General features: G+C 43.7%; 1 protein-coding gene across 1 annotated transcript in view; it reads left to right on the top strand.

Moving 5' to 3' along the window:
- The window catches only part of CACNA1S (calcium voltage-gated channel subunit alpha1 S), a 1485309-nt gene that overhangs the window by 1188776 nt on the left and 269290 nt on the right, over positions 1-27243 (top strand). The window contains exons 33-34 of the mRNA XM_073685020.1: positions 8926-9085; positions 9165-9292. Of these exons, the coding sequence (XP_073541121.1) occupies positions 8926-9085; positions 9165-9292 (288 nt within the window). The remainder of the gene's footprint in view (positions 1-8925; positions 9086-9164; positions 9293-27243) is intronic.

Here is a 27243-nt window from a genome sequence, read left to right as displayed (position 1 = left end):
AGAACAGGTTTAATATCTAATATATATTTATATATATATACAGTACAGACCAAAAGTTTGGACACACCTTCTCATTTAAAATTTTTTCTGTATTTTCATGACTTTGAAAATTGTACATTCACACTGAAGTCATCAAAACAATGAAATAACACATGCGGAATTATATACTTAACAAAAAAGTGTGAAACAACTGAAAATATGTCATATTCTAGGTTCTTCAAAGTAGCCACCTTTTGCTTTGATAACTGCTTTGCACACTCTTGGCATTCTGTTGATGAGCTTCAAGAGGTAGTCACCGGAAATGGTCTTCCAACAATCTTGAAGGAGTTCCCAGAGATGCTTAGCACTTGTTGGCTTTTTGCCTTCACTCTGCGGTCCAGCTCACCCCAAACCATCTCGATTGGGTTCAGGTCTCGTGACTGTGGAGGCCAGGTCATCTGGCGTAGCACCCCATCACTCTCCCTCTTGGTCAAATAGCCCTTACACAGCCTGGAGGTGTGTTTGGGGTCATTGTCCTGTTTGGACACACCTTTTCATTTAAAGATTTTTCTGTATTTTCATGACTATGAAAATTATACATTCACACTGAATGGGCTTGGGTAGTGGGAGTGCCTTCCATTTTGGATCATGATCCTTTTTGTAGTCCATCGCTTCGGCTATGGTATGACACTCAGATCTACCTCTCTGGCCCAGATATCACCTCTCTGCTCTTCAGAGTCCCAGAGTGTCTATCAGCCATATCCTCCTTCTTCTCCTCTCGCTTCCTCAAGCTCAATGTGGACAAAACTGAACTCATCATCTTTCCTCCATCTCATGTATCTTCCCTACCTGATCTATCTATCACAATAAACAACATCATGGTTTCCCCTGTACCGGACATCCGCTGCCTTGGAGTAACCCTTGACTCTGCTCTGTTCTTCAAACCGCACATCCAAGCTCTTTCCACCTCTTGTCGCCTCCAAAAATGTTTCCATAATCCGTCCTTTCCTCAATCCTCAATCTACTAAAATGCTTGTGCATGCCTTCATCATCTCCCGCCTCGACTACTGTAACATCCTCCTCAGTGGCCAACCTGCTAACACTCTCGCACCTCTCCAATCCGTTCTTTACTCTGCTGCCCGACTAATTCATCTCTCCTCATTACTCCTCCGCTTCTCCCCTCTTCAAATCTCTTCACTGGCTCCCATTTCCCCAGCGTATCCAATTCAAACTACTAACACTGACCTACAAAGCTATCCATAACCGTTCTCCTCCGTACATCTCTGAACTAATCTCCTCCACACTTATTCGTTCCTCACTCAATCGCCTCCAAGACTTCTCCCGCATATCCCCCATCCTCCGGAATTCTGTGCCTCAACACGTTCGACTATCCACCACACTCGGAACCTTCAGACGGAACATGAAAACCCATCTCTTCAAGAAAGCTTAAAGCCTGCCATGACCTTGCTGCCTCCTCAACACCACGGGATCTGCTGCCTTACCAACACTAGACCTGCACCTCACCAACACCGGAGCTGCTGCAACCCCCCACCTACTGTCTCCTTCCCCACCATGCTGTAGAATGTAAGCCCGCAAGGGCAGGGTCCTCCTTCCTCTGCACCAGTCTATCATTGTTTATTTGTTACTGTAAGTGATATCGTTATTTTGAATGTAACCCCTTCTCATGTACAGCACCATGGAATCAATGGTACTATATAAATAAATAATGATAACAATAATGATAAAATTTGCTTGAATAATTAGCGGACGCCATTTTGCATATGGGGAGCCCCTGATGTGCCTAAACAGTCGAAACCCCCCATAAGTGACACCATTTTGTAAACTAAACTGCTCAGGGAACTTATCTAGATGTGTGATAAACCCCCAGGTGCTTCACAGAAGTTTATAACATTGAGCCATAAAAATAAAATGTTCCCATTTTTCCCCCAAAAATGTTTTTCAGCCCCTAATTTTGCATTTTCATAAGGGTAACAGGAGAAATTGCACTATACCATTTGTTATGCAATTTCTCTTGAGTAAGCCCATATGTGTGGAAAAACCACTGTTTGGGTGCACGGCAGGGCTTGGAAGGGAATGAGCGCCATTTGACTTTTTGAAAGTAAAATTGGCTTGAATAATTAGCGGACGCTATATCGCATTTGGGGAACCCCTGATGTGGGGGGTTTCTACTGTTTAGGCACTAGTGACCCCATTCTGGAAACTAGACCCCTCAAAGAACTTATCCAGATGTGTGGTGAGCACCCTGAACCCCCAGTTGCTTCACAGAAGTAACATAAAGCCATGAAAATAAAAAAATCTAACTTTTTCCACAAAAATGATATTTTATCCCCAAATTTTTTACAAGGGTAAGAGCAGAAAATGGACCCCAAAAATTGCTGTGCAATTTGTGTATGCCGATACCCAATATGTGGGGAGAAACTACTGTTTGGGCGCACGGCAGGGTTCAGAAGGGAAGGAGCACTGTGTGAATTTTTTTGAATGCAAAATTGGCTGAAATTGAGAGCGGACGCTATGTTGTGTTGTGAGAATCCCTGATGTGCCTAAACAGTGGAAACGCCCCACAAGTGATCCCATTTTGGAAACTACACCCCTCAAGGATTTTATCAAGGGGTATAGTGAACATTTTGAACCTAGAGGTACGACACAGGATTTGATAACATTAAGTCATCATATTGAATGTGTTGTCATTAGTCTTGAGCATGTCACTCGAGCACAAAGTATCACGGATGCTCGACTGAAATGTTCAAGTCCCCGTCCCACTTCACGGTTGTTAAGCACTTAAAAAAAACATGCGTGGATTGCTCGTGTATGGCAAGCAATCTCAACATGTTTTTTTTACTGTATAACAGCCGCAAAACATGCAAGGCAGGGACTCGAGCGTGTCATTCGATCACCCGTGATACTCGGTGCATACCCGAGTACCCGATGCAAACTCCAGTAGCGAGCACTTGCGCTCAACACTACTCACCATATCATCATTATTTTCTTTACTTTTGAAAGACTCCCAACCCCAACTCTAACACAACCCTAACTCTAATCCTAACCCTAACACAACCCTAACCCTATCCCGAGGGATCCATTCACTATAACAAGGCAGCGGAGTTACTCTGGACTCCGTCTGGCCTCTGTTTAGCGGTGTCCTTTTTTCCAGAGGTTCACAAAACTGTGGCAAACAGCACTTTTATGCATGTCTTATAATAAGACTGACACTGTGGGATCACAGGCCAGATTGCATCCATGGTGCCTCCATCTGCCTCATTACAGGGAATCTTCCATCGGGGATTCCACCTGAATCACGTATTTTAGAGATTTACACGGTCATCCCGGAAGAATGATGTGAGCCAAGCCATACTGCGATCTTTGGGAGGCAGATTGAACAAATCAGCAGCAGGTGAAAAATTGGTTTTATTTATTTTTTACACTGTTCCTCATGCAGTGTAAGTATTGCGATTACAGCGATACCAGATTTATATTAGGTTTTTATTTTTGGCTGCTTTAAAACACTACAAGACACCATATTTTGAGAGCCATAATTTTTACATACAGTACAGACCAAAAGTTTGGACATACCTTCTCATTTAAAGATTTTTCTGTATTTTCATGACTATGAAAATTGTACATTCACACTGTAGGCATCAAAACTATGAATTAACACATGTGGAATTATATACTTAACAAAAAAGTGTGAAACAACTGAAAATATGTCTTATATTCTAGGTTCTTCAAAGCAGCCACCTTTTGCTTTTATGACTGCTTTGCACACACATATATATATATATATAATATTTTTGAAAAAATATTTGTACAACTTTTTTTAATATTTTTTTTCCATTTTTACTTCGTCCCGCTATGGAACTTTCTGCAGTCTGATCGCAGTTATATACTAGCTATTGAACCCGTTCTATGCCCGGCTAGTGAGCATTTTTATTGGTATATGCTCCCCCATCCTGTTACGTGCCGCCCCCATCCTGTTATGTGCCGTCCCCATCCTGTTATGTGCCACCCCCATCCTCTTATGTGCAGCCCCCATCCTGCGCCCCCATCTTGTTATGTGCTGCTCCCATCCTGTTATTTGCTGCCCCCATCCGGAGGCCGGGGTAGAGGTATGTCGCCAGAGTACGCATGTGCCCATACTGCGCTGTCCGGTGCCAATTTGTCTTCACTAAAATGGCGCCAGATAGCGCGTTATGCGCATGCGCCTATTTAGATGCCGCACTCCTCCCCCGGACTCCGGCCAAAACAGAGGTGCCACGGCAACCTTCCTTCGGGTCAGGTATATACTTATGGTGCCGGAACTCGCGGTATGCATTCAGTATCTACGCATACTGCGATCTCCGGCGCCATATACTTCTCTTACCTGTAACGGCTGGATGCATTCTTCTGCCTGGAACCAGACTGCGCAGTCCCCATCACACTGCCCCCATACAAAAAAACAAACACTTCTACTCATCTTTCTTCCCTGTGCTCCAGCGCTGCGTCCTGCTGTGTACCCCCTCATCCCCAATCCTGGTATGCATGGCCTCTCATCCCTATCCTGGTATGTATGGCACCCCTCATCCGTATCCTGGTATGTATGGCCCCTCATCCCTATCCTGCTAAGCATTGTACCTCTCATCCCCCATCCTGGTATGTATGGCCTCCTCATCCGTATCCTGGTATGCATGTCCCTCATCCCTATTCTGGTATGTATGGCCCCCTCATCCCTATCCTGGTATGTGTGACACTCCTCATCCTTATCCTGGTATGCATGGCCCCCTCATCCCCAATCCTGGTAGGTATGGTACCTCTCATCCTTATCCTGGTATGGATGGCCCCCTCATCCCTCTCCTGGTATGTATGGCCCCTCATCCCTATCCTGGTATGTATGGTCCCTCATTCATATCCTGATATGCATGGTACCCCCTCATCCCTATCATTGTATGCATGATACCCCCTCATCCCTATCCTGGTATGTATGGCCCCTCATCCCTATCCTGGTAAGCATGGTACCTCTCATCCCCCAATCCTGGTATGTATGGCCTACTCATCGCTTTCCTGGTATGTATGGCCCCTTATCCATATCCTGGTATGCATGGTACCCCTCATCCCTATCCTGGTAAGCATGGTACCCCTCATCCCTACCATGGTATGCATGGTACCCCCTCATCCGTATCCTGGTATGCATGGTACCCCTCATCCCTATCCTGGTATGCATAGTACACCTCATCCCTTTCTTGGTAAGCATGGTACCCCCTCATCCCCAATTCTGGTATGTATGTCACTCCTCATCCTTAACCTGGTACAGTGCCTACAAGTAGTATTCAACCCCCTGCAGATTTAGCTGGTTGACACATGCGGAATTAACTTGGCATTGTGACATTTGTACTGTAGATCAGCCTGGAAGTGGGAAATGCACTGCAGCAAATGTTTTTTTTTTTTTTTTAAACGTTAAAAGTTAATTCAGAGTGTCATTTATTATTCAACCCCTCAAACCACAAGAATTCTGTTTGGTCCCCCTAAAGTATTAAGAAGTAGTTCAGGCACCAAGAATAATGAGCTTCACATGTGTGGATTAAAGATCTCTTTTGCCAGCCTTTTCTGACTATTTAAGACCCTCCCCAAACTTGTGAACAGCACTCAGACATGGTCAACATGGGAAAGACAAAGGAGCATTCCAAGGCCATCAGAGACAAGATCGTGGAGGGTCACAAGGCTGGCAAGGGGTACAAAACCCTTTCCAAGGAGTTGGGCCTACCTGTCTCCACTGTTGGGAGCATCATCCGTAAGTGGAAGGCTTATGGAACTACTGTTAGCCTTACACGGCCTGGACAGCCTTTGAAAATGTCCTCCCGTGCCGAGGCCAGGCTTGTCCGAAGAGTCAAGGCTAACCCAAGGACAACAAGGAAGGAGCTCCGGAAAGATCTCATGGCAGTGGGGACATTGGTTTCAGTCAATACCATAAGTAACGTACTCCACCGCAATGGTCTCCGTTCCAGACGAACCCGTAAGGTACCTTTACTTTCAAAGCGTCATGTCAAGGCTCGTCTACAGTTTGCTCATGATCACTTGGAGGACTCTGAGACAGACTGGTTCAAGATTCTATGGTCTGATGAGACCAAGATCGAGATCTTTGGTGACAACCACACACGTGACGTTTGGAGACTGGATGGCACTGCATACGACCCCAAGAATACCATCCCTACAGTCAAGCATGGTGGTGGCAGCATCATGCTGTGGGGCTGTTTCTCTGCCAAGGGGCCTGGCCATCTGGTCCGCATCCATGGGAAGATGGATAGCACGGCCTACCTGGAGATTTTGGCCAAGAACCTCCGCTCCTCCATCAAGGATCTTAAGATGGGTCGTAATTTCATCTTCCAACAAGACAATGACCCAAAGCACACAGCCAAGAAAACCAAGACCTGGTTCAATAGGGAAAAAGTCAAGGTGTTGGAGTGGCCTAGTCAGTGTCCTGACCTTAACCCAATTGAAAACTTGTGGAAGGAGCTCAAGAATAAAGTCCACATGAGACACCCAAAGAACCTAGATAACTTGGAGAAGATCTGCATGGAGGAGTGGGCCAAGATAACTCCACAGACCTGTGCCGGCCTGATCAGGTCTTATAAAAGACGATTATTAGCTGTAATTGCAAACAAGGGTTATTCCACAAAATATTAAACATAGGGGTTGTATAATAATTGACCCACACTTTTATGTTTAAAATTTAATAAAATTCAACTGAGCAACATAACTTTTTGGTTTGTAAGATTTATGCTTCTGTTCATAAAACCTACTCTCGTTTGCAGTTTGAAGGCTCTAACTTATTTGCATCTTATCAAACCAGCTAAATCTGCAGGGGGTTGAATACTACTTGTAGGCACTGTATGCATGATACCCCTCATCCCTATCCTGGTATGCATGGTACCCCCTCATCCCTATCCTGGCATGCATGGTACCACCTCATCCCCAATCCTGGTATGCATGGTACCCCCTCATCCCTATCTTGGTATGTTTGGTACCCTCAACCCCCAATTCTGGTATGCATGGTCCTTCATCCCCCAATCCTGGTATGTATGGCCCCCCTCATCCATATCCTGGTTAGCAAGGTATTCCTCATCCTCCAATCGTTGTATGCGTGGCCCCTCATCCCCATCACGCTGCACACACACAAAAAAACAAACACTTGTACTCACCTTACTTCCCTGTGCTCCAGCGCTGCGTCCCTTTCTGCCGGAGGCCGGGGGAGGAGTGTGGCGCTGGAGTATGCATGTGCCCATACTGTGCTGTCCGGTGTCATTTTGTTGAAGACACACTGCAAATGTGTCTTCAGTAAAATGGCACCAGACAGCGCACTCTGCACATGCACAGATTCCGATGCCACGCTCTGCCCCTGGCCAGAACAGAGGCGCCGCGGCAACACTCCTCCGGGTCAGGTAAGTATGTCCTTATGGCGCAGGAGATCGCGGTATGCGTTCAGTGACTACGCATACCACGATCTCCGGCGCCATACACTCCTCTTACCTGTAACGGCTGGATGCGGTCTTCTGTCTCGAGCCAGCCTGCGCAGGGACGTCGCGCTTGCGCAGTCTATAAAGGCTTCATACAGAGGGACACATCCCTGGTTATATTATAGATAGCAGTGCAGGATCACTGCTATACATTATAACCTGTCAGTGTTGCAGACACAAGTTACTTTGATCATGCACTGCACATGATCAAAGTAACTTCCTGGTGCCTGGTGACCCGGATGTCATCATGATGACATCGGGTCACCATGGCAATGATCGGGACCCCGCTTTGACGGCGCAGGGTCTGCTATCCAAAAGCAGTTGAGCTTCTGTCTCTCAGCTCGCTCTCTCTCGCACCGATCACAGCATTTAGGGGTTAGAGTGCTGGGAGCAGTGCAGGCACAGCTACTGGCACTGAGTGCCAGGTGTCAGCTGTCAGAATCAGCTGACACCCGGCGGCGATCGCGCGATCACCGTTTCATAATAATATGTAACTGGTCCATAAGGCCCAGGGCACAGGGACGTATTATTACACACAATGTCAGAAAGGGGTTAAAGCCTAAAACATAAAAAAGACAAAAAAACGACAATACACAATAAAAACACATATAAAAAAACACACACAAAAACGCAAGTAACCTAGTTTATGTAATAGATGCAGAAATGGAGCAGAAATTCTGCAGCGTCAAAAATGCACCAAAAGCTCATCATGGGAATGTAGCCTTAGGGAACTTGAACCTATGATTGCTTAAACAACTAAATCAGTGTATATTATTATTATTTATTATTATAGCGCCATTAATTCCATGGCACTTTACATGTGAAAAAGGGGCATACATAGCAAACAACAAGCACAATAGTTTGAACAAAAACAAGTCACCGACTGGTACAGGAGGAGAGAATATAGAAATTGATGATGTGGGCTTCAAAGTAGCTCTCACATGGCAGAAGTGATAGCCGACATGTTAAAGCCTGCCAAATGTCACTGGCAACGGCATTTAAGAAGATGAACTGATGCAATTGGAGATGGCTCAGTAATACAACTGGCACATGCTCTGCATGGAGTGGGCTTATCTCCTGAGCCAGCTCCATGCAATGATAATGGCAGCTCTAAAGTAGTCATGTAACAGCAAATCCATTTTGGAGTACATGTTAATGTTTTATTCTATTTTTATTATTTGTTGGGGTTAGCTGGCGACAGTGTATGTCAGATAGGAGTTGAACTTTTGTGTGGAAATCCTCTTTTAATGTGAAATAAGTTATAAATAATAAATCTGTCCAACATGACCCTTAAATCAGCCAGTTAATACTAATAGATAATTCTGGATAGGTCAGTGAAAGGCGAGATATGAGTTAAGTCACTTGTAGCCATTTAACTACATCTATAAATATTTACAAAAATATACTGGGCTACTGATTTACATTGTAACTTGTGTTTCAGGTGTGCTACTGGAGAGGCCTGGCATGAAATCCTTTTGGCCTGTTCTTATGGAAAAATGTGTGACCCAGAGTCAGATTTCCTGCCTGGTGAGGAATATACATGTGGAACAAGCTTTGCATACTTCTATTTCATAAGTTTCTACATGTTGTGCGCATTTTTGGTAAGTGTTTACAAGTGTTTTTCCATTTTACCACTATATGTGTGGTGATAATAATTATAAAAATCATACTGTTTTGCAGATTATTAATCTATTTGTGGCTGTGATCATGGATAATTTTGACTACCTAACCCGTGATTGGTCAATTCTTGGTCCACATCACTTGGATGAATTTAAAAGGATATGGGCTGAATATGATCCCGAGGCAAAGTACGTACTTATGTGTGTATACATACTTATAACCTGTGTACAGTAACGTTAAAAACAATTTTACATATTGTGATAATACAGCCTACAATCTTAGTAAACTGGACGTTTAGATTTGTTAATCCAAGACAAATATACTCTTATCTTTGTGTATTTGTATCTGGTCAATAAGCACAGACCAGTATTTGTATAACCCTGAATGTTGAATTCTATTCCTTTAGAAACAATCATGTCTACTATCCTAATGACAAATTGTACCAAACGTCAGCTAGATATATATTTACAATAGCCCCTATGATACCAACTGTAAATTGAATAGCTAAAACACTGAGCTATTGAATTGAAAAGCTAAAACTCGATGGACTGCTAGCTTCCTAAGCTTACCGCTACCTTCTCTCTATGGGGGCCCGCCAGAAGTGGGGGGCCACTGGTTGAGGTAGTAGGCCCTGAAAGTCTCCAAAGTCTCAGCTGTTCTATCCCAGGCGGGATAGGACTGTGTAATGTTGTACCATCTTGGGTATATGCTGGGACTGTTCTATGAGTTTGTCCTGTTTGTGGTTCAATAAAGTATTGCCATGCTGATTCACCCTCACCCTCTGTTGTCGGAGTAGCGTTATGCCCATGGAAGACCCTGGGTTTTCACACATATCCACTTAAAAAAGCTATTAACACTAGTGATGAGTGAGCACTAAAATGTTATTGCTCGGGTCGAGCAAATCGTAATGCTCAGGTGCCTGATCCGACATGGGTATTCCCATGACATGGGAACAGCATGGGGAAGACCCCTGGAAGTATCTCTGACTCCCAGGTCACTGCTGTGAACAATGTTGTCCGAGTATTACGCCACTTTTACGGACTCACAATAAAACATACAAAAACGAAACCAAAATGGGTTTTCCTGGAAAAGATGTTAAAGAACAAAAATGCTCCTCCACACCTTCTGCTATGTTCACACTAGCATTTTTGATGCGTTTTTGTACTTTTGCATTGCTTTCAACAGTGTAAAATACATTCACCGGTAAATGTCATTTTAACATATTACTACCTTATCTGGTCATGTGGTGTGTGAGACATGATCAGACACATCCTGTTTCATTGTAAGATGGCCATCAACTGGCTATGCTTTGTTGTTCCCATTATTAAGGAGTGGGTTCCCTATGCTGTTATTACGTGCAGTGACTTTAAGGCCTGCCCAAAATTTGGAAAAACCCCTATACCAATTTGAAGATGCATAGAAGAGGGCCTCTGTTTAAAAAATGTTCCCATTATAAAGGAGAGGTTCTCCTATACTGTTATTGCGTATGCAGTGACTTCAAGTCCTTCTAAAATTTTGGAAAAACCCCAATACACCTTTGAACAGACACAGAGGAGGGCCTCATTTAACCCCTTGACCCCGAAGCCTGTTTTCACCTTCCTGACCAGACCATTTTTTTAGACCATTTTTTAAAATTCTGACCACTGTCACTTTGAGGTAAGAACTCTAAAACGATTCAACGGATTTCACTGATTCTGAGATTGTTTTTTTCTCACATATTGTGCTTCATGATTCTGGTAAAATTTATTCGATATGGCTTGCGTTTATTTGTGAAAAAAATAGAAATTTGGCGAAAATGTTGAAATTTTTAATTTTTATGCCCTCAAATCAGAGAGTCATGTCACACAAAATAGTTAATAAATAACATTTCCCACATGTCTACTTTACATCTGCACAATTTTGGAAACAAAATTTTTTTTTGTTACGAAGTTAGAAGGGTTAAAAGTTGACCAATGATTTCTCATTTGTACAGCAAAATTTACAAAAACATTTTTTTAGGGACCACATCATATTTGAGGTGACTTTGAGGGGTCTATATAACAGAAAATACCCAAAAGTGACACCATTCTAAAAACTGCACCCCTCAAAGTCCTCAAAACCACATTCAAGAAGTTTATTAACCCTTCAGGTGCTTCACAGGAATTAATAGAATGTGGAAGGAAAAAATGAACATTTTACTTTTAGTCACAAAAATGATCTTTTCACCCCAAATTTGTTATTTTAACAAGGGTAACAGGAGAAATTGGACACCAAAAGTTGTTGCTCCTTTTCTCCTGAGTACGCTGATACCTCATATGTGGGGTAAAACCACTGTTTAGGCGAACAGCAGGGCTCAGAAGGGAAGGTGCACCATTTAACGTTTTGAACGCAAAATTGGCGAGTTTGGAGAGCCTCTGATGTGCCTAAACAGTGGAAACCCCTGACAAGTGACCCCATTTTGGAAATTAGACCACTCAATGAACTTATCTAGATGTGTAGTGAGCACTTTAAACTCCCAGGTGCTTCACAGAAGTTTATAACGTAGAGCCGTGAAAAAAAACAAAAACAAACATTTTTTCCACAAAAATAAATTTTTTGCCCAATTTTTTTTCATTTTCACAAGGGTAACAAGAGAAAATGGACACCAAAAGTTGTTGTGCAATTTCTCCTGAGTATGCTTATACCTCATATGTGGGGTAAAACCACTGTTTGAGCACACGGCAGGGCTCAGAAGGGAAGGAGCACCATTTGACATTTTGAACACAAAATTGTCTGGAATTGATGGCGGAGAGCCCCTGATGTGCCTAAACAGTGTAAACCCCCCACAAGTGGCCCCATTTTGGAAACTAGACCCCTCAATGAACTTATCTAGATGTGTAGTGAGCACTTTGAACCTCCAGGTGCTTCACAGAAGTTTATAACGTAGAGCTGTAGAAAAAAAAACTATTTTTTTCCACAAAAATGATCTTTTCGTCCATTTTTTTTTATTTTCACAAGGGTAACTGGAGAAAATGGACACCAAAAGTTGTTGTGCAATTTCTCCTGAATATGCTGATACCCCATATGTGGAGGAAAACCACTATTTGGGCACATGGCAGTACTCGAAAGGGAAAAAGTGACGTTTTGGAATGCAGACTTTCATGGAATGGTCTGCGGTCATTATGTCACATTTGGAGAGTCCCTGATGTGCCTAAACAGTAGAAACACCCACAACTGACCCCATTTTGTAAACTAGACCCCTCAAGGAACTTCTCCAAATGTGTAGTGAGCACCTTGAACCCCCAGGTGCTTCACAGAAAATTATAAGGTTGAGTTGTGACAATAAAATTTTTTTTTTTTCCACAAAAATGATCTTTTCACCTCAATTTCTTTATTTATACAAGGGTAACATGAGAAAATGGACCCCAAAAGTTGTTTTACCATTTCTCCTGAATATGCTGATACCCCATATGTGGAGGAATACCACTATTTGGGCACACGGCAGGGCTTGTAAGGGAAGGAGGGACGTTTTGGAGTGAAGACTTTGATGGAATGGTCTGCGGGCGTTTTGTTACGTTTGGAGAGTCCTCATGTGCCAAAACAGTCTAAATCCCACAAAAGTGACCCTATTTTGGAAACTAAACCCCTCAAGGAATTTATCTAGAGGCATAGTTTTATAGTAATGATTATACAGTAATGTTTTTGGTTTTACTGGTGTATGAATTCATAATGTGGTATGTGTGAATTGTGCGGAGTACATCAGAGTATAAAAGTGTGCTGTGTCAACAGGGTAAAAAAAATGTTATTAATTTGTGGATGTGTGGTATGCATTGAAGCAATTCTTAATGCAAAGGCCAGGTTTCTCAGGGCAGGTTTCACAATGGTAAATTGTGTCTTTTCGGATTCCCCTTTTGTAGAATTCTCTGCACTGTTTTGTGATCTACCCTTCCTCGCAATTTGGGGAACCTCTCCTGGAAAATGCTGACCTGGGACAATACGGGCACTATCAGTTTCAGAAGTACTGGGATTCTCCACTTCCTGAGTGCCAAACATTAGGGTCTTGATGACTACCTCCTGAAACTGAAGGAAGGTTCCCGTATTGACTGCACATCTAAACAGCACAAAAGCATTGTACAGTGCCATCTGTACAATGTGCACAGCTAATTTTTTGTACCATACTTTAGATTTTCGCATGGCACTGTATGGTTTGAGGACCTGATCTGAGAGACTTACACCCCCCTTGGACTTATTATAGTCGAAGATACAATTTGGCTTTGGGACTTGTGTTGTTGTACCTCGGACAGTGACAAGGGAGCTGTTGTCACGGTGTATGGTGGTCAAGATAAGGACATCCCTCTTGTCCTTATAAAGTGGGAAAAAAAAGTATTTAGTCAGCCACCAATTGTGCAAGTTCTCCCACTTAAAAAGATGAGAGAGGCCTGTAATTGACATCATAGGTAGACCTCAACTATGAGAGACAAAATGAGAAAATAAATCCTGAAAATCACATTGTCTGATTTGGAAAGAATTTTTTTTCTAATTTTGGTGGAAAGTAAGTATAAGTATGGTGAAGAACAAAGACATGTCAAAGGACACCAGAAACAAAATTGTAGCCCTGCACCAGACTGGGAAGATTGAATCTGCTATAGGCAAGCAGCTTGGTGTGAAGAAATTGGTGTTGGTGTTGACCACCAACATGTTATCGTAGCATTGGGCTCTGCTTTCGCCCCTTCTCAGCGGTTGCCCAATTAGTGGCTTAGGGAGACTTCTCTGATTTTTTCACAACTGTACCTCTGACAAAGAGGGTCTTGAAGAGTGGTATGCTGGTGTAAAAGTTATCAATGTAGAGGTGATAACCCTTATCTAGCAGTGGGTGCAACAATTCCCACATAATTCTCCCACTCACCCCCAGACAGGAGGGCATTCAGGGGGTGCAATCTGGGTGTCCTTCCCTTCATAGATCCTAAATCTGTGGGTGTACCCCGAAGTACTCCCGCACAGCTTGTACAGTTTTATTCCGTACCTGGCCCTCTTACTGGGCAGGTATTGTCGGAATTTACTCAACGCAAATAATTTTTTTTTTTTTGCAAAAGAAAAATGGACGTCACCAACACTGAAACGTACACTCTCCTAATGCACTAACTAAAAATTTACTCGACGAAAATAATTATTTTTTTGCAAAAGAAAAATGGACGTCACCAAACACTGTGACGTCCGCTCCTGTAATACGCTACCACGCTATCTATAAAACTACTCTGTATTTTTTTTTCTCTGAAACAAAATCGGACGTCACCAAACGCTGTGACGTCCGCTACTCTAATATGCTACCTCACTACCTATGGAAGTACATTATACTAACTACTATTATTTTTTTTGCAAAACAAAAAAAAAAATTGGATGTCACTTACACTGTGACGTCCACTACTCTAACTAAAAAAAGAAAAAGTCCCATGGCGCAGACTCTGATCAGCAGAGATACTGATCAGAGCGCTGCGGCCAAGAGAAGAGCGCGGATGCTCAGTGCAGGACACCGCGCACAAAAAAAAGCACAAAAAAAGTACGCAAAAAAAGTGCGCAAAAAATTTAACTGGGAGTGGGTGGAGGGGAAAGGACGCTCACAGCCCAGATCACAGCTTGCAGAGATTGCAGGAGCATGAGGCTCCACAGCACAGCTTTGGATCACAGGGGGGATCGCACTGGCCACCAATGAGTCTCTCTCTCAGGTACAGCAAGGGGGTCTCACAACCACTTTGCACACCAACACTGAGGTAAAGATGGCGTGCAGAGCGGTGATCGGTATTTTAGATTAACTCCTTGACGCTGATTGGTCAGAAACTATTGTTCAGCCAATCAGCGCTGCAGGGGTTAATCAGGAGAGGTGACGTCCCGATCACCCCACCCATTGTGATGACTGTGATTGGTGCTGTGTCACACAGCACCGATCACAGCATGTCACATGTTTTTTTTGTTTTTTTCAAACTTTATTGTAACATTGTTGTGATTGGCTCGTCTATTCTGACCAGCCAATCACAGCAATCGCTGATGCGGGGGGCAGTACAGACCACGGGGCGACATGCAGGGATGGCCTGCTGTCAGAGAGAGCAGCCATCTTAACCCAGTCACCGCACGATGCAGCGCGGTGACCGGAAATAGCGGCGCCGTACATATACTGCTCTTTGCGGGAACGTGGCTCCCGCAGAGCAGTACATGTACGGCGCATGGCGGGTAGGGGTTAAAAAATACTTTCCCATTATTAACCCCTTTACAGCCCAGGGCGTACTAATACGTACCTGCGCCCTGGGCTTTAAGAGCCAGGTACGTATTAATACGCCCTGGCGATTGCGCCCGCACACAGGCTGTGCGGGCGTGATCACCGCCGGGTGTTAGCTGATTGTCACAGCTGACACCCAGTACTATGTGCTGGGAGCGGTGCCGCACCACTCCCGGCACATTAACCTACTGAATGCTGTGATCAAAGTCGATCGCAGCATTCCAGAGGTACGCGCTGGTACTCACCTCTTCCCTGGCGTCCCACGCTGTCTAAGGTTGGGTCCCGTGGTTGTCATGGTGACCCGGATGTCGGCATGACAACATCAAGGTCACCAGACAGCAGGAAGATACTTTGATCATGCGCAGAGCATGATCAAAGTATCTTCTGCCTCTGCAGCGCTGACAGCCTGTGTCACACAGGGATGGTACTCCATCTTTATACTATACAGGCGATTAGAGTGAAAAAAGTGAAAGTCCCATAGTGGGACAAAGTATAAAAGTTAAAAAAAGTGTTAGTAAATGAAAAAAAAAATTGTAAAAATATTAAAAAAAAGTCCCCAAAAAAAATATAATGTACCCATCAATAAATATTATTATGAAAAAAAAAAACCAATAAAAGTACACATATTTGGTATTGCCGCGTCCGGAATTACCTGACCTCTAAAACTGTATCACTAGTTAACCCCTTTAGTGAACACAGTAAAAAAAAAGAAATAAAAAACAAAGCAAAAAAGATGCTTTTTCATCATACCACCAAACAAAAAATGGAATAAAGCACGATCAAAAAGACGAATATAAATAAAAATGGTATCTCTGAAAACGTCATCTTGTCCCGCAAAAAACAAGCCGCCATACAGCTCCATCAGCCAAAAAAATAAAAGTTGCAGCTCTCAGAATAAAGCGTTGCAAAAAAAAATATTTTCCTATAAAATAGCTTTTATTGTGCAAAAGCGCGAAAACATAAAAAAGATATAAATGTGGTACCACTGTAAACGTACTGCCCTGAAGAATAAAGTTGCCTTATCAATTTTACCACACGCGGAACGGCATAATTTTTATTTTTTTTTTTAAAAAAAACAATTCCTGAATTGTTAGTTTTTTGTTTATTCTGCCTCTTAAAAATCAGAATAGAAAGTGATCACGTGCCTGAAAATGGTACCAATAAAAATGTCTACTTGTCCCGCAAAAAACAAGCCATCACATGACTCTGTCGGCCGAAATATGTAAAAATTATAGCTCTCAAAATATGGCGATGCAAAAACTAGTTTTTGCAAAAAAAAAAGTCTTTTAGTGTGTGACAGCTGTCAATAATAAAAACCCGCTATAAATCTGGTATCGCTGTAATGGCACTGACCCGAAGAATAAAGTCGTGTAATCACTTATACCGCACAAGGGACGGCGTAAAAAATAAACTCTAAGGTTAGGGTTAGAGTTTTGCTAGGGTTAAGGTTGTGCTAAGGTTAGAGTTAGGGTTGTGCTAGGGTTAGGGTTGTGCTAAGGTTAGGGTTAGGGTTGTGCTAGGGTTGGGATTTTTTCAAAAGTAAAGAAAAAAAAATGATGAGGATATGGCGACCGATAAAATTAGGTCATCGTATTGAATAAGTTGTCGTTAGTCTTGAGCGCAAGTGCTCGCTACTTGAGTTTGCATCGGGTGCTCAAGTATGCACCGAGTATCCTGGGAGCTCGAGTGACATGCTCGAGTCTCCGCCCCATATGCTTTGCGGCCAAAAAAACCTCACTGGGATTGCCTGCCACTCACAAGCGATCCCAGCATGTTTTTTGGGGGGTTTCTTAATAACCATGAAACATGCACGGCGGGAACTCGAGCATGTCACTTTAGCACCCGCAATACATGGTGCATACCCGAGTACCCGATGCAAACTCAAGTAGTGAGCACTTGCGCTCAAGACTAACGACAACTTATTCAATATGATGACCTAATTTTATCAAATTCTGTATCATACCTCTGGATTCAAAATTTTCACTATACCCCTTGATAAAATCCTTGAGAGGTCTAATTTCCAAAATGGGGTCACTTGTTGGGGGTTTCCACTATTTAGGCGCATCAGGGGCTCTCCAAACGCGACATGGCTTCCACTCTCAATTCCAGCCCATTTTGCGTTCAAAAAGTGCTCCTTCCCTTCTGAACACTTCCGAGCGCCCAAACAGTGTATTTTCCCCACATATGGGGTATCGGCATACTTAGGAGAAATTGCACAATAGTTTTTGGGGTCCATTTTCTCCTCTTACGCTTGTGAAAATAAAAAATTTGAGGCTAAAACATCATTTTTGTGGAAAAAGTTAGATTTTTTTTTTTCACGGCTCCATGTTATAAACTTCTGTGAAGCACCTGGGGGTTCAGGGTACTCACCACACATCTAGATAAGTTCCCTGAGGGGTCTAGTTTCCAAAATGGTGTCACTTGTGGGGGGTTTCCATTGTTTAAGCACATCAGGGGCTCTTCAAACGTAACATGACGTCCGCTTATTATTCAAGCAAATTTTACATTCAAAAAGTCAAATGGTGCTCCTTCCCTTCCGAACCCTGCAGCGCCCAAACAGTGGTTTTCTCCCACATATGGGGTATCGGCTTACTCAATAGTAATTGCACAACAAATTTTGGGGTTAATTTTTAATGATACCTTTGCGAAAATATAAAAATTGGGGTCTAAAGTAACATTTTTGTGAAAAAAAAATATATGTTAATTTTTTTCTTCCACATTCCAAAAAATCCTGAAAGGTTAATAAACTTCTTGAGTGTGGTTTTGATCACCTTGAGGGGTGCAGTTTTTAGAATGATGTCACTTTTTGGTATTTTCTGTCATAAAGGCCCCTCAAAGTGACTTCAAATATGATGTGGTCCCTAAAAAAATGGTTTTGTAAATTTTGTTGTAAAATTGCTGGTCAATTTTTAACCCTTATAGTTTCCTAACAAAAAAAAAATGTTGGTTCCAAAATTGTGCCGATGTAAAGTAGACATGTGGGAAATGTTATTTATTAACTATTTTGAGTGACATATCTCTCTGATTTAAGGGCATAGAAATTCAAAGTTTGAAAATTGCGAAATTTTAAACATTTTCAGCAAATTTCCATTTTTTTTACAAACGCAAGTGATAACGAAGAAATTTTAACACAATCATGAAGTACAATATGTCATGAAAAAACATTCTCAGAATCAGTGGGATCCGTTGAAGCATTCCAGAGTAATTAGAATTGTAAAAATTGGCCTGGTCATTAACGTGCAAACCACCCTCGGGGGTAAAGGGGTTAAGGATCGGGTCTCCTATACTGTTATTGCATATGCAGTGACTGCTAGGCCTGATATCACTGTTCGAGGACCTTCAGACTCAAAAGACTCCACTCATTAAACAATAAATTCACTGACTGCAGTGGAATCCCCAATAAAAATGAACCTTTATTTCTTTTATATAAAACACCCTGTATCCACCGTACCCAAATCTGTCTATCTGTTCAGCAATCTACACTATTATGTGTCCAAAACAGATACAAATTAAAGATATATTTTGCATATAGATTGTCCGGGTGATTATTTTTGTTATCTGTATTTTAACGGTGTGGGGTCTAATTATAAACAGACCCCACCACTCATATACTACACTCCCATGGAGATTTTACAGCTACACAGCTTATATACTTCATAGAATATTACACTATTTTAATGATAATGCATCCAATGCTCTTTGTGGTTGTCAATATTGCACTCTGCCCTTAATTATTCGCATATAATATAGCTACCACGTATATTAAATGGCAGCCCATCATTAACACAAAGTCATTTGTGATTGCTTCTTACCCACAATTAGAATAAACTACTACATTCATAAAGTCTAGTCCCATGCACTTTAAATAAATCCTCACTGAGAATATTTCCTGGGATTTAATCAGATATCAACCTAACCAATTCATGCATATGACTGCTCTGTCTCCTTAATTCATTATAAATGACATCGGCAGGAGAGGTGAGCATACAGATCACCTTCCTCCTTGCCACCGCAATGCTGCGATCGACTTCGATCTCAGCATTGCGGGGGTTAATGTGCGGGACTGCTCTCTGCACATAGCACCGAGAAAGCGCTTGTCAACCCGCATGCGGAAATGCATGTGAAGAACGCTTCACTTCCGCATGTCCCTGGCAGGAAAACGCATGTACAATCCGCATGTCCAATCCGCATGTACAATCTGCATGTACAATCCACATGTACAATCCGCATGTCCAATCCGCATGCTTTTTTTCTGCCAGGGAGATGCAGAAATGCTCAAGAAAAAATCCAGAGCATTTCTGCATCGTGGGCACATAGCCATACCATCACTTTTGTAGCTGCTGTCTAGCTGTTAGTGAAACAATGTTTCCACCCTCAGCTTATACACTAAGGCTGTGTGCCCACGATGCAGAAATGCTGTGGAGCATTTCTGCATCTCCCTGGCAGAAAAAATGCATGCGGGTTTTACATACGTTTTTTCTGCCAGATAGAAGCGTTTGTGAAGCGTTTTTAATATGCGATTAATAGATTTTAGCATCACTTGGAAAAGTGCTTGACAACTTGATCACACTATATAAATCCATGCAACCGGCATGAATCTATGTTATGTGACCAAGTTACGATGCTGCAAAAATAGTAAAAATGTTGAAAAATAAAAAAAAACATTATACTCGCCTTCCGATGGCCCCCGGTCTCCTTCAGTGCGTCCAGTAAGTATATGTTTTTTTTTAAATTTTAATTCTTTTTTTAACTACAGGTACTATGCTACCCGGGTCTGGAGGAGAGCCTCCTCTTCTCCAGATCCGGGTACCATCCACGCATTGAATCATATAATATCCGCATGTGTACGTGTAGTCATGCGGATGTTATGTGGTCCAATGCAAGTCAATGGCGGCGATTTCACCGTAATTCCGCAAAATTAATGGTTGTGCTGCGGATTTTTCCGCAATGATAATCCACAGCAGAAATTTCCACAGCATGAGGAATTATCATTGGGAAACATGGCAGACAACTTAACAAGCGTTTTTAATGAGTTTTCGTGGTGGAAATGGCGCTATGGAAACGCATTAAATTTGCATCGTGGGCACGCAGCCTTAGTCTCTGCTACAAGCTCAGGAATGTCTGATGCTCACACTCCCTCACTTCCCTTATTTAACCCTCTACGCGTTTCAACCATGTATTTTCACTGGCACATCAGGAGGTTATTATGATCATATTTCAATTATTTGTGCTGTAACAACCGTGACACCTCCTGGCCTCAATGTGGTTATGATCATAATAACCTCCTGATGTGCCAGTGAAAATACATGGTTGAAACGCGTAGAGGGTTAAATAAGGGAAATGAGGGAGTGTGAGCATCATAAATTCCTGAGCTTGTAGCAGAGACTTAGGCTAGGTGCCCATGATGCAGAAATGCTTCTTATTTTTCCTGAGCGTTTCTGCATCTCCCTGGCAGAAAAAAAGCATGCGGATTGTACATGCGGATTGTACATGTGGATTGTACATGCGGATTGTACATGCAGATTGTACATGCAGATTGTACATGCAGATTGTACATGTGGATTGTACATGCGGATTGTACATGCGGATTGTACATGTGGATTGTACATGCGGATTGTACATGTGGATTGTACATGTGGATTGTACATGTGGATTGTACATGCGGATTGTACATGCGGATTGTACATGCGGATTGTACATGTGGATTGTACATGTGGATTGTACATGCGGATTGTACATGCGGATTGTACATGCGGATTGTACATGTGGATTGTACATGCGGATTGTACATGCGGATTGTACATGCGGATTGTACATGCGGATTGTACATGCGGATTGTACATGCGGATTGTACATGCGGATTGTACATGCGGATTGTACATGCGGATTGTTCATGCGGATTGTACATGCGGATTGTACATGTGGATTGTACATGCGGATTGTACATGCGGATTGTACATGCGGATTGTACATGCGGATTGTTCATGCGGATTGTACATGCGGATTGTACATGTGGATTGTACATGCGGATTGTACATGCGGATTGTACATGCGGATTGTTCATGCGGATTGTACATGCGGATTGTACATGTGGATTGTACATGCGGATTGTACATGCAGATTGTACATGCAGATTGTACATGCGTTTTGCCTGCCAGGGACAAGCAGATGTGAAGCGTTCTTCACATACATTTCCGCATGCGGGTTGTCAAGCGCTTTCCAAGCGATTTTAGCATCACTTGGAAAGTGCTTGTCAACTTGGTCACACTATATAAATCCATGCAACCGGCATGGATTTATATAGTGTGACCGTAAAAGAATGTTTAAAAATAAAAAAATAAATCTATACTTACCTTCTGATGGCCCCCGCAGTCTTGCTTCCCTCCGTTCTCCCTTGCCGGCAGATCGCGGTACACTGAAGGACCTGCCGACGTCAGCATCGCGTGACCCGTCACATGACTATGACGTCAGCGCAGGTCCTCCAGTCCATCGCGATCTGCCGGCAAGCACAGACAAGGAGACTGGGGGCCATCAGAAGGTAAATATAATATTTATTTTTTATTTTATTCTTTTTTTCACAGTTTCTATGGTACCCGGGTCCGGAGGAGAGTCTCCTGTCCTCCACACCCAGGTACCATCCGCACATTAGAACGCATGGAATGCGCATCTACATATACAGTGATGCGGAATCCATGCGTTCCAATGCAAGTCAATGGCAGCGAAAACGCAGCGCTTCCGCAAAATAATTGGTAGTGCTGCGGTTTTTTCCACAATGATAATCCGCAGCGGAAATTTCCGCAGCATGTGCATAGCACATGCGGATTATCATTGGGGAACATGGCAGGCCTTCTACCGTTTTTTAAGTGTTTCTGCAGCGTTTTTGCCACTGCGGAAACGCTTAAAAAACGCATCGTGGGCACACAGCCTTAGTGAATGAGCTGTGGGTGGAAACATTGTTTCACTAACAGCTTGACAGCAGCTACAAAAGTGATGGTATTAGATACAGAAATGCTGAGAGAGAAGGAGCATTTATAATGAATTAAGGAGACAGAGCAGTCATATGCATGAATTGGTTAGGTTGATATCTGATTAAATCCCAGGAAATATTCTCAGTGAGGATTTATTTAAAGTGCATGGGACTAGACTTTATGAATGTAGTAGTTTATTCTAATTGTGGGTAAGAAGCAATCACAAATGACTTTGTGTTAATGATGGGCTGCCATTTAATATACGTGGTAGCTATATTATATGCGAATAATTAAGGGCAGAGTGCAATATTGAACCACAAAGAGCATTGGATGCATTATCATTAAAATAGTGTAATATTCTATGAAGTATATAAGCTGTGTAGCTGTAAAATCTCCATGGGAGTGTAGTATATGAGTGGTGGGGTCTGTTTATAATTAGACCCCACACAGTTAAAATACAGATAACAAAAATAATCACCCGGACAATCTATATGCAAAATATTTCTTTAATTTGTATCTGTTTCGGACACATAATGGTGCAGAACAGATAGACTGCAATTTGGGTACAGTGGATACAGGGTGTTTTATATAAAAGAAATAAAGGTTAATTTTTATTGGGGATTCCACCGCAGTCAGTGAATTGACTGCAAGGCCTGCCCAATTTTTGGAAAAACCCCAATACACCTTTGAACAGACATAGAGGGCCTCATTTTAAAAAATGATTTCCCATTATTAAGAAGCGGGTCTCCTATACTGCTATTATGTATTTAGTGACTACAAGGCCTGCCCAAATTTTGGAAAATCCCCAATAAACCTTTGAACAGACATAGAGGAGGGCCTCAGTAAAAAAAAATGTTCCTATTATAAAGGAGCGGGTCTCCTATAGTGGTAATGCCCATGCAGTGACTGCAAGGGCTGCCAAAAAATTGGACACACTTCAATACCCCTTTGAAGAGACGTACAGGAGGTCCGCATTAGAAAAAATTGTTACCATTGTTAATGACTGGGTATCCTATACTGGTAATGACCATGCATTAAAAAATAATTTCCTACGGGCATCATAAACACCCTTAAAAAAAAATATGTGGGTGTTGCATCACGATCACCCTGGTAATATGGCGGTGGAGGATGAGGAGAACAACAGAAAATAGAAAAAATCAGGAAGCGTATATCCTTGTCTCAGTGTGAAGAGGTGAATGGGAATAGACCCCCCACCCCCCAAAAAAAAGCCACTGGATTTGACTTTATGTTCCGCTGCTATAAAATGGTGATGATGAGAAGTCTGGCTCAATCCAGTCCTTGTTCATTTTGATAAGAGTCAGCCTGTCAGCATTTTCAGTTGACCAGTGGATGCGCCTATCAGTTATAATACCCCGCAGTGGCACTAAAAACCCGCTCTGACAAAACGCTAGCGACAGGGCAGGCAAGGACCTCTAAGGTGTAGAGAGTCAGTTCTTGCCACGTGTCCAGCTTGGATACCCAATAATTATAAGGCACAGAGGAATCACAGAGGACGTAGGTACGGTTGGCAAGGTACTCCCTCAGCATCTTCCCAAACTTTGCACTCCTAGTGAGAGTACCCCGCGCCTCAGGGCCTGTGCGATGGGAGGGGTTGAGAAAATTCTCCCAGAACTTTGACAGTTTTCCCCTGCCTCTGCTGGATTGAAGTTGTGTCTCTCTAGCCTGTATTCCTTGGTTGTCCAACGAACTGTGACCTCTGCCGCCGGCGTTTTCAGATGGGAAATTTTTTTAATAGTTCCGCAACAAGGGCCTTCTGGTACTGCCCCATTTTTGTAGACCTGTCCGCCTCAGGAATAAGAGATATAAAGTTCTCCTTCTAGCGTGAGTCTAGAAGTGTCACCAACCAGTAAGAACACGAGGGTCATGGGAAAGGCAGTGTAACATAAACTCAGCCATGCGTGCCAGACTGCTAACATGCAAGACTTTCGTGTCCTCAACAAGAGGACGACTGACCATGCTCTCCTCCTACTCCTCCTCCTCCTCTCTGCCCTCAGGCCATCCACGCTGAACAGATGGTATGACAGTTGTGCAGGTAGTACCATCTATAGCGCATGAAACTAGCTTCTGTTCTTCCTCCTCTTCCACATTGTCACCCAATCCACGTTGGGATGAGATGAGGCTGGGCTGTGTGTAATCACCCTGTATGGTTCCTTGCTCCATCTCAGCGTGCTCCACCTGCAATGCATCCTCTTTGTGAGCAGAGAGCATTTCAGAAAGCAGAGAAGCGGGATGGTGATGCTAATTATGGCGTCATCGCCGCTCACCATCTTGGTGGAGTCCTCAAAGTTTTGGAGGATGGTACATATGTCTGACATCCATGTCCACTCCTGAGGTCTTATGTGTGGAGTCTGAACTGAATACCGACAGCCTTGTTTATGCTGGTACTCAACAACTGCCCTCTTCTGCTCACAAATCCTCATCCACATCTGCAGTGTAGAGTTCCAACGCGTTGGGACATCACACACAAGTCTGTGAGCCGGATGCTGCAAACGCTACTGAAACACGGCAAGGGCGGCGGAAGCTGTAGGTGACTTTCTAAAATGGGCACACAGGCGGCATACTTTAACAAGCAGATCCGGCAGCTCCGGGTAGGATTTGAGACACCGCTGAACCATGAGGTTGAGCACATGGGCCAGGCATGGTACGTGTGTGCGCTCGCCTCGCCTCAGAGCCGCCACGAGGTTCCGGCCATTGTCACACACGACCATGCCTGGCTGTAGATTCAGCGGTGTGAGCCACAGGTCTGGAAAGGGAAAAGAAAAAAAAACAGCTCACCTCCATGAACCAGCTAGGTGTCTCCAGGATCCGTGATCAGTGCTGCTCCTTGCGCTCAGAAGACAGGTAATAGGAAAGATGATGATCCAGCTCTACAGATATTCCAATAGTAAAAACAAATGTCTTTTATTTAGAATTTTTTTTAAAAAATATCCAAACGGCGATAATGTAACTCCAGCTAAAAGAAAAACAATACTGGGCAACAAGGAGGGGTGCGCTACCAGACGCGTTTTGAGCTCTTTCAGAGCTGCCACAACTCTTCAGCATTGTGCAGTTTGTCACTTAAGCATATTAGCTTCAGCACAGCCTGTTGCCGCTTGGCCGAGGCAGTGCTGCACTGCTTCCAGCTTGTGAATGATGTGGTCATTTTGGAGATGGAAGCTAAAGAGGAGGAGGAGGCTGAGGAGGATGAGTGCAGGAGCTGTAGACTGTGGGGGCAACGCTGATTGACCTAGTGTTATGATCTGCTACAGGGACTAAGGAAAGACAGGAGAACAGTCCCTACAATAGAACTAAACTAGATCCCTACGATGTAACGGGGAACCTGATCCTGCGATCAGACCCGCTAAAGTCCTCGGCTAGTCTGAACGAAGACCTATAGATGTGAGGGAGGGATCCCTACAAGAACTAGGGACTGGGATAAGTTGGACACCTCAAAGCAGAAATAGTAGCAGTCAAAGACAAACACACAACAAAAAGCATAGAGGTCAGAAGACCTAGCAAAACTAACAGAGAACGGCAACAGAGCACCAAGCTAGCTCAAGAGTAGTAAATACAATGAAGTCCAGCAAGACCAGGAGGGCGGAGCCGGATAAAATAGGCAAAAATGGTCATGTGACCAGCAAACTCAAAAAAACCTAACAGGAGAGTTCTAACACCTAGGGCCCGCAATCCTTGGCGTCGGGAGGACTTGTTCCGTCCCAAGGTCCGACTGGATCCCGGCTTCCACTATGTTAACCCAGTGTGCCGTCAGCGAGATGTACCGTCCCTGCCCACAAGCACTTGTCCACGTGTCTGTGGTTAGGTGGACTTTCCCGGTAACTGCGTTGTTAAGGGCACGGCTAATGTTTTGGGACACATGCTTGTGTAATGCGGGGATGGCACACCTTGAGAAATAGTGGTGGCTGGGGACTGAGTACCGAGGTTGTGGAATGCTTCCGTCTCCACCAGCCGAAAAGGCAATATTTCGAGCGCAAGCAGTCGGGAAATGTGGGAATTTAGTAGTGTGGCCTGTGGGGTGTTGGCTGCCTATTTGCGCTTGCGTTCCAAAGACTGGGGTATGGACAACTGAACCCTGCGCTGGGACAAGGACGTGGACATGCTTCCTGATGCTGCTACTTGAGAGTGTGCAATGACAGGTGCAGGGCAGGAGGCATCTTCGCATGCACCATGGACAGGGTATTGGCTTGCATGCACAACAGCGGAAGAAGCAGTGGTGCCACCCGCAGACACTGTTCCTGGACCCTGAAGTTCGGCCGACAAAATCGGGTGCTTTGCTGCCATGCGCCTGATCATGCTGGTGGTGGTCAGGCTGGTAGTTTTGTCACCCCTGCTGATTCTGACCTGGTGCAAATATCCTTTATGGGGTTATCAGCAGAGTCTTTAAAAAACAACCAGGGAAGACCTAACAGTTGTAATGGCAACGTCCGTCTTTTTGGTGTTACGGGGAACGGTTGCCTGCCTTCTGAGGACACCACACTGCTTCTTCCTGCTTGTTGGGGTGCTCTGCCTCCCTCCCCCTGTGTGCTGCTGTCCTCGCTCTGCATGTTCTCCTGCCAGGTTGGGTCAGTTACTATATCATTCACCACCTCGTCTTCCACTTCCGCACCCTGGTCCTCCTCCTGACGTTCTGGCAATTGTGTCTCATCATCGTCCACCTCTTGTGACACTTTCCCACCATCGCCTTCGCGTGACCAAATATTTGGGCATCGCTACATGCGATCTCCTCTTGCCCAGCTTCAAGTGAACCTGGCGAGAGGCCCGAATCTATAAATGGAAAAGCGAACAGCTCTTCGGAGTGTCCAAGTGTGGGATCAGTTGTCTCCGGGTACTCAGCATTGTGGGAGGAAGGAGGATCAGGGTGAGGAATATGCGGTCCAGACTCACGGCTACTGAGACTTGGCCGTGTGGAAGACGTGGTGGTGGT

The sequence above is a fragment of the Phyllobates terribilis genome, unplaced genomic scaffold, assembly GCF_046119375.1.
Source record: "Phyllobates terribilis strain yellow unplaced genomic scaffold, ASM4611937v1 Scaffold_1__5_contigs__length_1240528914, whole genome shotgun sequence".
NCBI classification, from domain to species: Eukaryota; Metazoa; Chordata; class Amphibia; order Anura; family Dendrobatidae; genus Phyllobates; species Phyllobates terribilis.
The sequence above is the reverse complement of the archived record's forward strand: the minus strand, read 5'-3'. Positions and strand labels throughout refer to the sequence as shown.